This window comes from Rutidosis leptorrhynchoides, chromosome 9 (genome assembly GCF_046630445.1).
Source record: "Rutidosis leptorrhynchoides isolate AG116_Rl617_1_P2 chromosome 9, CSIRO_AGI_Rlap_v1, whole genome shotgun sequence".
NCBI lineage: Eukaryota > Viridiplantae > Streptophyta > Magnoliopsida > Asterales > Asteraceae > Rutidosis > Rutidosis leptorrhynchoides.
In genome coordinates this window covers 48,051,935-48,065,130 of record NC_092341.1, presented here as the reverse complement: position 1 = coordinate 48,065,130, position 13,196 = coordinate 48,051,935, and the positions used below count along the sequence as shown (strand labels likewise).

General features: G+C 33.7%; 1 protein-coding gene across 1 annotated transcript; it reads left to right on the top strand.

The window, feature by feature from the left end:
* The first annotated feature begins 8,660 nt into the window (after positions 1–8,660).
* On the top strand, positions 8,661–9,644 carry LOC139868015 (F-box protein At3g07870-like). Its single transcript, XM_071856355.1, has one exon. It carries the CDS (start codon positions 8,661–8,663, stop codon positions 9,642–9,644), a length of 984 nt encoding a protein of 327 aa, XP_071712456.1.
* The last annotated feature ends 3,552 nt before the right edge of the window (positions 9,645–13,196 follow it).

Below are 13,196 nucleotides of genomic sequence, written 5' to 3'. Positions count from 1 at the left end.
TATATATATATATATATATATATATATATATATATATATATATATATATATATATATATATAATTGTATTTTTTGTAATTATAAATTAAAATTAAACAAATTTTATTATGTTATACATACTTAAAAAACTATTACTTAAAACTATTTGGATCAACTTAAAATAATACTAGAACATAAGCCCAACAAAATGACATACAACTATGACCTACCTCTAATGATAAGCCTAGCCCATATATATATATATATATATATATATATATATATATATATATATATATATATATATATATATATATATATATATATATAGGGTTAGGTTATTGTAAAATGATAATTAAAATACATAGGGTAGGAAGAATTCTCCACCGTTAGATTAATAGAATTTTAAACTCAATAAATAAATTTTCTTTTCTATTTAAAATGGCAGTTAAGGGCATTATAGTCTTTTTCATTTCTTCTCCTATAATTCCATTCCATTACCATATATTACTGCATACGTTTAGGTCTTTTGTAGCATAAAAAGGTGATACAAAGTTCCATTGCTATGATTTCTTTATACGAAGTTTTAATATAAAAAAAAACATTCATGCCTTTTACATTGATGCACTACTCTGTTTTTTATGTACAAAAGTGTTTTTGATACATATCACAAAAATGGCTGCGCAATATGAAAAACTAGTACCAAAACACCATTATTTGATCCACATATATTATATAAAAATTGATGCACACACAACACACAAGCGAGTTTTGATGCATGAATCTACAACATAAGTCACAAAGCTTAAAATATTGATACATACCAGACATTTGTGTTAACGATATATATAGATTGAATGATGCATAATTGGTCAAAAAATAGATACAATAGTTGGAAAAAACAGGTACATAAAGATGATTTCCTTTGTTACAAATAGATGTCAACATTTAAAACCCAACCGATGGAGGCATCTGCTCATGAACAATTGAACTAATACTTGATACACCACTAAAGAAAACTCAGATTACGGTTGCCACACCGTAATCGTCGCCCGAGATTCGGAAGTGGTGGCCTGAAAAAGGAGCCGGAACCCAACAAAATACACCAGGCCTGAAAGAGGGAAACGGATGAAACGAGAAAAGAAATAAGATATGAAATTGAGAGACTTCCCTGACCACCGGCGAAAGCGGGTGGCCGGAAGTGACCGGAAAACAGTAGGGTGAAAATTTGTCCCCTCCCTTTTCTTTTGTCGGTAGCAACCGAATGGAATTAATATCAAAACCCACAACCCCTTTTTTCCTTGTTGTTTCTTGATTTAATTTAATGTCCACCGATTTAGTCGTGATCTTCGTCTCCAATTGGTACTAGTTTTTGGGTAATGGCAGCAAGTAGAAAAACGGAGCAGATCCACTTTTTAAGGATGAAAATGAATTTTATTTCATTTTAGTTAAAAGGGACTGATTTATCAATTTACTATAATACCCTTATATCTTAAAACTGAACCAGCAAATTAAAAGGACAGGTGTCAATAAACTATGGTATTGTACCCTAATGTATTATAAGCATCCATGTACATGAACTAATATATATATATATATATATATATATATATATATATATATATATATATATATATATATATATATATATATATATATATATATATATATATATATATATATATATATATAGGGTTAGGTTATTGTAAAATGATAATTAAAATACATAGGGTAGGAAGAATTCTCCACCGTTAGATTAATAGAATTTTAAACTCAATAAATAAATTTTCTTTTCTATTTAAAATGGCAGTTAAGGGCATTATAGTCTTTTTCATTTCTTCTCCTATAAGGCTATAATTCCATTCCATTATCATTCATCACAAAGTGTCTTTTTTAAATGTTCATATTTTCATTTGATCTTGATGCCTGGAAAAAAAAAGTCGAAAAAAACCAAAAAAAAATACTTTCTCCCAAAAAAGTGCTTCCCTCTTAATTATATATATATATATATATATATATATATATATATATATATATATATATATATATATATATATATATATATATATAATTGAATTTTTTGTAATTATAAATTAAAATTAAACAAATTTTATTATGTTATACATGTTATAATAATAATAATAATATAGATATGGATAGTCAATTTTGGTGTATACATATAGTCAATTTTGGTACACAAAGTATGTATTTTTATATTGAGATTTTAGGCTATAAATACTCATGAATGCAAGCATTAAACTTGCACCATTTCACACACTTACAAAGTGTTTCTTTCTTTCTCCATTATCATCTTTGTTCTTACACTTCATTATTAGTATTCTTAATCAAGAATCAAATCACTAAAGGTAGTTATAAGCCTACTGAATTATAACATCAAGAATCAAACCACTAAAGGTAGTTATAAGCCTACTGAATTATAACACGTTATCAGCACGATAATCTTAATACTAAATATGGTTGGCTCTGCCACCAAAATGATATATGGTCGGTTATACCACCAAAATGATATATGGTCGGTTATACCACCAGAATGATATAGGTCGGTTATACCACCTGAAAAAATATATGGTCGACACTGTCGCCAAATTTTCATTTATGTTTACTAATATTTATATTTTTGTTATATAACATTTATTTATGATTGCTTACACATGGTCGACACTGTCACCTACTTATCATTTATGTTATATTAAATTTATGTTTAATGTTTATATACTTATGAATATAAATTGACTCTAATTTACCATGATGTTTGTTTTAATTTTTGATAATAGAAAATGTCGAATCTGGAAAAGCTTAAATTTACTCCTTTAGAATCAACTGGAAACAACTACATGCCATGGGTTATAAAAGTAAAAATGCATCTTAAATCAATGGGCATTCTTGAAACCATAAATGAAAACAACACTTGTTCTGAAAAAGAACAAGCTACGGCATGTTGCTTTATTCATCAACATATTGATGAATGCTTACAAAATAATTATGTGACTGTAGAAGATCCCCATGTTTTATGGGAAGGTCTCAAAAGCAGATTCAATAATCAAAGAGAAATTTTACTTCCAGCTGCAATGGAACAATGGAGAACATTAAGGTTCCAAGACTTTAAGAAAGTAAATGAATACAGCTCAGCTCTGTATGATACATGTTCACAACTTAAATTCTGTGGACATGAAATTAGTGATGCAGACATGATGGAGAAAACTTTCTCCACAATGAATGCTGCAAACATCACAGTGCAAAGAAATTTGAGAATGCTAAAGTTCAAAACATATCCTGAACTTAATTCATATCTCTTAGTTGCAGAGCAAAATGATGAGCTATTAATGAAAAATCAGCAATCCCGTCCTACTGGTACACTTGCAATCCCTGAAGCAAATACTGCAAATAATTATAAACAGGGACAAGGACGCGGGCAAGGTCGTGGTTATAATAACCATCACCATCATCATGCCAAAAGCCATAACTATGGTAGAAACCATCCTTATGGTAATGGTAATGGGCGTGGACGTGGTCGTGGTCGTGGCCGTGGTGGTCAAAGAAATAGTAATCCACGAAAATATAAATATCAACCACAAAACAAGCCCATTAAACAAGATGTTGAAGAAAATTCTTCTAAAAATTCTGAAGAATCTTGCTACAGATGTGGTAGAATGGGCCACTGGGCTAATACTTGCCGAACATCTAAACATCTTGTTAAGATGTATCAGGATTCGCTGAAAGATAAAGAAAAGGAAGTAAACTTTGTGGATAACGTCGATCCAACAGTCACTGAGAAACCATCTGATTTATATGAAGATTTCTTGAATGTTTAAGTTGTGTGTTTTTCGAAAAATAAACGATTTAATATCGTCTGTCTTTGTCATTATGTTTGCTAAATGTTTCAGTACTATCTATTTGCGTTTAAAATATTGTGTAATATTAATGTACTCACTATTTATTTCTTATATATGAAGTTCAATATGAATTTTGCTGGAATACAACATCAATCAAGTGGTGGAGATCTCTGTATAGCAGACAGTGGAACTACACACACTATACTTAAATCCGAGAAATATTTTATTGATCTAAAACCAACGGAAGGAACTATACATACAATATCAGGACCTGCTAACTTGATAAAAGGGATAGGAAAGGCAAATTTCATACTACCAAATGGTACAAAATTTTTAATAAATGATGCCTTATTTTCTCCCAAGTCAAGCAGAAATTTATTGAGTTTCTCCGACATATACCTTAACGGGTATGATTATCAGTCAGTGACAACAGAAAATGAGAAATATTTAAGTATCACTGACAAGAGTCATGTGGTTGAAAAACTGCCAAGACTTAGTTCTGGATTACATTATACACATATAAATGTACCAGAAATACATATGGTAGTTAACGAAAAATATATTGATCCTGGTGTATTCAGTTTATGGCATAACAGATTAGGCCATCCAGGATCAACAATGATGAAAAGGATTATTGAATGTACTCATGGACATCCACTAAAGGATAGAAAAATCCATCATGATACAATGGTTCCATGTACATCTTGCTCTCTTGGAAAATTGATAACTAGACCCTCACCACTTAAGGTTGAGAAAGAATCACCAATGTTTCTTGAAAGAATTCAAGGTGATATATGTGGACCAATTCATCCACCATGTGGACCATTTAGATATTTCATGGTTCTAATAGACGCATCTAGCAGATGGTCTCATGTTTGTCTGTTATCAAGCCGTAATGTGGCATTTGCAAAATTTCTTGCCCAAATTATTAAATTGAGAGCTCATTTTCCTGATTACACCATTAAAAGGGTGAGACTTGATAATGCTGGTGAATTTACATCTCAAGCATTTAATGACTATTGCATGTCTATAGGAATTGTTGTTGAACATTCTGTTGCTCATGTGCATACACAAAATGGTTTAGCCGAGTCATTGATTAAACGTTTACAGTTAATCGCTAGACCATTGATAATGAGAACAAAACTCCCTGTATCTATATGGGGTCATGCAATTTTACATGCTGCTGCATTGATTCGCATCAGACCAAGTGCAAGTCATAAATATTCCCCCCTACAACTTGCTTTTGGTCAAGAGCCAAATATTTCCCATCTTAGAACATTTGGTTGTGCAGTGTATGTTCCAATTGCGACACCACAACGTACAAAAATGGGTCCTCAAAGGAGGTTGGGAATATATGTTGGATATGAAACATCTTCAATATTAAGGTATATTGAACCTATGACAGGTGACCTTTTTACAGCACGTTTTGCTGATTGTCATTTTAATGAAACATTGTTCCCTAGATTAGGGGGAGAAATGAAAAATAAAGAAAATGATGTTTCATGGTGTGAACCTCAATTAAAGTATCTTGATCCTCGCACAAAAGAATGCGAGACAGAAGTTCAAAAGATAATGCATATACAAGAACTTGCAAATCAATTGCCTGATGCATTTACAGATACAAAAACGGTGACAAAATCATATATACCAGCAGTAAATACTCCAGCTCGAATTGAAATTCCAAAAGCTGGCAATAACGTCACTCATGAATCTTTGCCACGTCAGAAACGTGGAAGACCAATTGGTTCAAAGGATAAAAATCCTCGAAAAAGAAAATCAGCTGATAATGAAGTAAAAGAAAGTGTTCAAGAAGAACCACAAATCAGTACTCCTACTGCAGAGGAGATTGATGATGTCAATACAGAAATTGCAATCAATTATGCATATTCAAAAATATTATGGAACCGAAATGAAATGAAAAATCTTGATGAGAAATTTTCATTTAATGTTGCGTATGACATCATGAATAATGATGATGATCCAGAACCAACATCTATGGTTGAATGTCAAAATAGACATGATTGGGCTCAATGGAAAGAAGCAATACGAGCTGAATTAGAATCACTCAATAAAAGAAAGGTTTTCGGATCCATCATTCTCACTCCTAAAGATGTGAAACCTGTAGGATACAGATGGATTTTTGTCCGAAAAAGAAATGAGAAAAATGAAGTTACAAGGTATAAAGCTAGACTTGTAGCTCAAGGTTTTTCTCAAAGACCAGGAATTGATTATGAAGAAACTTATTCCCCTGTTATGGATGCAATTACTTTTAGATACTTAATCAGCCTGGCAGTTTCTAAAAATTTAGAAATGCATCTCATGGATGTTGTGACTGCTTATCTATATGGATCACTTGATAGTGATATATATATGAAGATACCTGAAGGATTTAAGGTACCAGAAGCATCAAATGCAAAACCCAAAGAAATGTATTCGATTAAATTACAAAGATCTTTATATGGGTTAAAACAATCGGGACGTATGTGGTATAACCGATTAAGTGATTACTTGATAAGCAAAGGGTATACAAATAATCTTACTTGCCCTTGTGTTTTCATTAAGAAAACAACATCCGGATATGTGATCATAGCTGTATATGTTGATGATCTTAACATCATAGGTACAAATAAAGAGATCCATGAAGCCATTCAACTTCTAAAGAAAGAATTTGAAATGAAAGATCTCGGAAAAACCAAGTATTGCCTTGGTTTACAAATTGAGCATATGCCTAATGGTTTACTTGTACATCAAACAACATATACTGAAAAGATTTTGAAACGTTTCAATATGGACAAGGCAAAACCATTAAGTACTCCTATGGTTGTTAGATCACTCAATGTTGAAGCTGATCCATTTCGTCCATGTGAAGATCAAGAAGACATTCTTGGACCAGAAGTACCATATCTTAGTGCAATTGGAGCTCTTATGTATCTTACAAATTGTACAAGACCTGACATTTCTTTTGCAGTTAATTTGTTGGCAAGGTTCAGCTCTGCTCCTACCAAAAGACACTGGAATGGGATCAAACACATATTTCGATACCTTCGAGGAACTACTGATTTAGGATTATTCTAACGAATCAAAACAAGATTTGGTTGGTTATGCAGATGCAGGTTATTTATCTGATCCACATAAAGCTAAATCTCAAACTGGATATGTATTCCTAAATGGAGGTACTGCAATATCATGGCGTTCTCAAAAACAAACACTTGTTGCTACATCGTCAAATCATGCCGAAGTGATTGCATTACATGAAGCTACTCGGGAATGTTTTTGGTTGAGATCAATGACACAAATCATTACTGATTCTTGTGGACTAGAACGCGATAAAAGTCCAACAATTATCTATGAAGATAATGCAGCTTGCATAGCACAGATGAAAGAAGGGTATATCAAAAGTGACCGAACCAAACACATACCTCCTAGATTCTTCTCATACACTCAAAATCTCATTAAGGACAACGAGATTGAAATGAGATATGTTCAATCCAGCAAAAACTCTGCTGATCTTTTCACGAAAGCACTTCCAACTGCTATTTTCAGAACACACGTTCATAACATTGGCATGAGACATGTTCAAAAGATGTAACAGCTGAAGCGATGTCTACTTGAGGGGGAGTCAACTCCATGCTGCACTCTTTTTCCCTTAGCTAAAGTTTTTTCCCACTGGGTTTTCTTTAGCAAGGTTTTTAACGAGGCAGTAATTTATAGTGGATCTTCAACAAAATAAAATTGCTATCCAAGGGGGAGTGTTATAATAATAATAATAATATAGATATGGATAGTCAATTTTGGTGTATACATATAGTCAATTTTGGTACACAAAGTATGTATTTTTATATTGAGATTTTAGGCTATAAATACTCATGAATGCAAGCATTAAACTTGCACCATTTCACACACTTACAAAGTGTTTCTTTCTTTCTCCATTATCATCTTTGTTCTTACACTTCATTATTAGTATTCTTAATCAAGAATCAAATCACTAAAGGTAGTTATAAGCCTACTGAATTATAACATCAAGAATCACACCACTAAAAGTAGTTATAAGCCTACTGAATTATAACAATACATACTTAAAAAACTATTACTTAAAACTATTTGGATCAACTTAAAATAATACTAGAACATAAGCCCAACAAAATGACATACACCTATGACCTACCTCTAATGATAAGCCTAGCCCATGTATATAAACGTATCATACATACGGTTTCACCTTCCTCATATTTTATTCTTATCATTGTATCCGCTGCCTCCATAATACACAAGGAATTAGTTGCTTTCCGTTCACAAGTAAAAGCACATGAAGATCAACACCAATAGCTAACCTTCTCCCAGATATGTCAATTTCAACTTTATCTTCATTCTAATTTCTGTTTGATTTTGTTTTATTCGAATTTAGGGTTTACAATTTGTTGCTGTTTAAATTACCATTATCATCATATTTCCAACGTATCTTACATGATCTCATATCATCAGCCCTAAAAAATAAAAACCCTAACATTTAGTTTCAGAAATCTTCCCGTACTCTGCATTAATTAAAAAATACTGGAAAACTTTGAACTCCAAAAAAGAAATATGGAAAATGAGAGAAACTCGTCAAGAACTAAAGGCTCCCTTTTGAAATCAATTGTTGGTGACATCAGCATAAATAAATGCAATGCATCCATATAAAACTTATCAGATAATCATATCATTGACATTCTTCTTAGACTTCCTCTCATAGCAATCGTCTGCTGCAAATGCGTTTGCCGTGATTGGCTGAATATTATTACCGATTCTTATTTTATCAATCTTCACCTCTCCAATTCACCTGAATGTTTCATGGTTCTTGATAAGGATTATGAGGAACCTAGAACTAGACCAACATCTTTGAAGTTGGTGGAAATTTATGAGGAACATGGGCACAATCATTTACACCACGACCCAGTCATGAGTCTTGATCTTAACCTTGCTCCAGTTTTTCAAAATGTTCGATTGTCTGCAGAGGGATCAGTTAATGGTTTGATATGTTTGTCTAGCAGTGACCGCACAATAGAGAAGACATATATTTGTAATCCAATCACCCGAGAATATATGATCCTTCCTAAGTCGATAAATGATATAAGAGCTGGTATTTATGGTTTTGGAGTCAGTTTATTCACCTCGGAATACAAAGTTATTAGGATTTGTTATAAACTTGTAACGAATGGACCCTGTCCGTTATATGCCGAGATTTACACTCTTGGCACTGGCCAATGGAGATGTCTTGGTCCTGTTACTTATTCTGTATATGATTACAGCGGGACGTTCTTGAATTACCATGCTCATTGGAATTTTTATGACCGTGAAGAAAAACTTGAAAAGATTTGTACATTTAATTTTGATAACGTGACATTTCAATTATTTCCCTCTCCTCCAGTATGTTTAGAGAGAGAAACTAACTTTTCAGGAATGCTTGGAGTTGTAAAGGGTTGTTTATGTTATTCTTATTATACTCGTACTTTTGACGTTTTAATATGGGTGATGAAGGAATATGGTATCAAGAACTCGTGGCAAAAGGAAGTGTTGATTAAGGGAAGTATTTGCCCGTTTATAGGACAATTATTTGACTTGGGATGTTTTCCAATAGGAAGTTTGAATGATGGAAGTATTTTGTTGGTGTCTGGTTTGTTGGAGTATTGTCCAGTGAAACTATTGGTATATCATCCAGATACAGGTACAAAAGAGGAGATAGAATTTTCTGTTGTGAATGCGTTCAATTATTGTCCAAGCTTTGTTAATCTCCAAAAATTTACATCAGAGACTGTTCACAAGTTCCTATGGTAAACTTGTTTTTCTATTTATGTAACGAAACTATACCTGACTAACGGGTCAGGTTAGGTCGGTTTGGGTAACGGATCAAAATGATTTTGGGTTGAAATGGATCATGGGTCACATGGTTCAGATTTTTAAACGAGTCAGATTTTCTATTTAATTATTCTCTACCTTAATTTGCTTTCAAAAATGTGGAGGAATGTTACATGCCTTTTTTGTTTTTGCAGCGGATGATTTCTGAGTTATTTTGTGGGCATAAGTAGAAGTCTACATACAAAGTGTTGTTCGTTTCTCTTTTGTGATGGTGCCAGATCTTATCTTATTATTAGTTGTTTGAATAGTTTTGCAGCATGACATTACAGATTATTGATGTAAGTTATGAAGATTTAAAATCCTTTTGTTATGTATGTACTTATAATAACTTATCAAATGATGTTTGTTCAGCATTAGTTGACTAACTCTGATTTTGAAAAGTAAGTGTATTAAGAGAGGCCAAAAGTTGAATTAAGCATTAGTGGAATGTTAAGAATTGTTGTATATTTAATTTCATTAGTTTTATATTAAATGTAAAATAGTGATCGAATTAAATATTATGAGGAGAATATGTAGTAGCTAGAATATTGGAAGACACTTTTATAAAGTATTCTTTTATTAATGAAAAAGTTGTTTTCTTGTTCTTATTTTTCGATCAAGACATCATCAACTTATTTATAGTGTCTCATATGTCGGTTAACGCTAGTTCCAGTATTTTCTGATATTTTGAAATAGGTAAACAATCTACTACCTTCTAGTCAATGTCTTCTAAAATATCTAATACAATAATTAATTATTTAATTGTTTAGTAATTTCTAGAAATACATTATATTTTAACACTCCTCCTTAATGTATTTCGGTGTTACTCCGAGCATGTTACGTAGGATCTCGAACTTTGGTCTTGGTAGTGCTTTAGTGAAAATATCTGCAATCTGTTCTTCGGTTTTGCAGTATTTTAGTTCAATGTCTTTCTTAGCAGAGACTTCTCGTAAGAAGTGATATTTGATATCAATGTGTTTTGTTCTACCATGAAACACTAGATTCTTTGCCATCGCGATTGCAGACTTGTTATCGCAGAATATTTGTGTAGCTTCATCTTGTTTTTCACCCATGTCTTCAAGTATTCTTCTTAGCCATATAGCTTGGTTAGCTGAGTTTGCGGCTGCGATGTACTCGGCTTCGGCTGAAGATTGTGCCACCGTTTCTTGTTTCTTTGATGCCCAAGAGAAGACACCAGATCCAAGTGTGAATGTGTATCCTGAAGTACTTTTCATGTCATCTACCGATCCGGCCCAATCACTATCTGTGTATCCCTTAAGCTTCGATTCTATAGTGGGCTTGTACCATATTCCATAGTCCATGGTACCTTGCAAGTATCTTAGTATTCTTTTAGAAGCTCCGTAATGTATCTGAGTAGGGTTTTGCATGTACCTGGATAGTAGACTGGTTGCGAACATAATATCTGGTCTTGTTGCTGTCAGATAGAGTAGGCTTCCAATGAGACTTCTGAATCTTGAAGCGTCTGCTTTCTCCGATCCATCTTATTGTCTCATCTTCTCATTGGCAACTAGCGGCGTGGCTACGGTTTTACAACCGTATAGTTTAAACTTTTTTAGAAGATTTTCTATATATTTCTTTTGGCATATGAAGATGCCTTCATTTTCTTGACTAATTTCGATGCCAAGAAAATAACGCATCAAACCAAGGTCGCTCATCTCGAACGTTTTCATCATGTCTTCTTTAAATTCTTGTATCATTCTCTCATTGTTTCCCGTATATATAAGATCATCGACGTACAAGGAAATAATGAGAGTGTCAGAGTTACCTTGGGTTTTGATGTAGAGTGTGGGCTCACTTTGACTCCTCCTGAAACCTGAACTTGTGAAGTAGCTGTCAATGCGGCTATACCAAGCACGCGGCGCTTGTTTAAGTCCATATAAGGCTTTCTTGAGTTTTAGGACTTGATCTTCTTTTCCTTTCTGGACGAACCCTTGTGGTTGCTCTACATATATTTCTTCTTCGAGAAACTCATTTAGAAAGTCAGATTTCACATCTAGTTGGTGAATCTTCCACCTTCATTGAGCTGCTAATGCCATAAGTGCTCTTATAGTATCTAGTCGTGCTACAGGTGCGAAAGTTTCATTATAGTCGACTCCAGGCTGTTGTGAATAGCCTTTAGCTACTAGCCTTGCTTTGTGTTTTTGTATAGAACCATCAGGATTGAGCTTTGTTTTGTAAACCCACTTAACTCCAATGATTTCTTTATTTTCTGGAGGATCAACTAACTCCCATGTGTTGTTTTTCTCGATCATTCTGATTTCTTCGTTCATAGCAGCCACCCACTTTTCATCTTTGGCTGCAACTTCATAGCTTTCAGGTTCTATAGTTGTAAAGTTGCAAGTCTCGTATATCTCTGCTAACGCTTTGACTCTTCCAGGTGTTGACTTTGGACTTGACTCGTCTTGCGCCAAAGGTAATCTTGTTGATGGAGAAGTTGGTGTAGCAGGGCTTGTTTCACCGGTACTTTCTTGTTGTTCAGAATGCTCAACTTGTAGTGGTTGTTGGGCTGGAGTTTCTATCGATATCCACGGCAGATATGTTTGTTTTTCAACTTTGTCTTTCTCCCAGTTCCAAGAAGCGTCTTCGTCAAACTCCACATCTCGGCTAATCTCGATGTTATTTGTTTTCAGATTATAGACTCGGTAGCCTTTTGACTGTGTGCTGTAGCCCAAGAATATTCCTTTTTCAGATTTTTCTTGTAGCTTGTGACGTTTCTCCTTTGGAACATGGATGTAGCAAATACATCCAAATACTCGTATATGTTTTGCCGACGGTTTCCTTCCACTCCATGCCTCAATCGGAGTCTTGTTTTCTACGGCTTTCGTGGGACTACTATTTAGTATATATACGGCCGTGTATACGGCTTCAGCCCAGAAACTGTTTGGAAGGCCTTTTTCATGTATCATCGTTTTGGCCATTTCCATTACAGTTCTATTTTTGCGTTCAGAGACACCATTTTGCTCAGGAGCGTAACCAACAGTGAGCTGGCGTTTAACTCCTTCATCTTCACAAAATTTATTAAATTGTGTAGAGGTGTATTCTTTTCCTCTATCACAGCGTTTTTATATAATGGCCACTGCTTTTTTCTACGATGTTCTTAAACGTCTTGAATATCGTAAATACTTCTGATTTTTCACGCATGAAATAAACCCACGTCATTCTAGAAAAATCATCAATGAAGAGAATAAAGTACCTGTTTTGGTTAAGAGACGGGGTCTTCATTGGTCCACAAACATCAGTGTGCACCAGCTCTAGTATACCTTTCGCTCTCCAGGCTTTGTCATGAGGGAAAGGTTTTCGATGTTGCTTGCCCATCGTACAACTTTCACACGTGTCAGTGATTACTTCTATGTTTGGCAAGTCTCTCATCATATTTTTCTGTTAAAGGATTTTTAGTGCGTGAAAGTTAAAGTGGCCAAATCTTCGATGCCATAGCCATGATTCTTCGACTTGAACTTTCATGGCCGTATC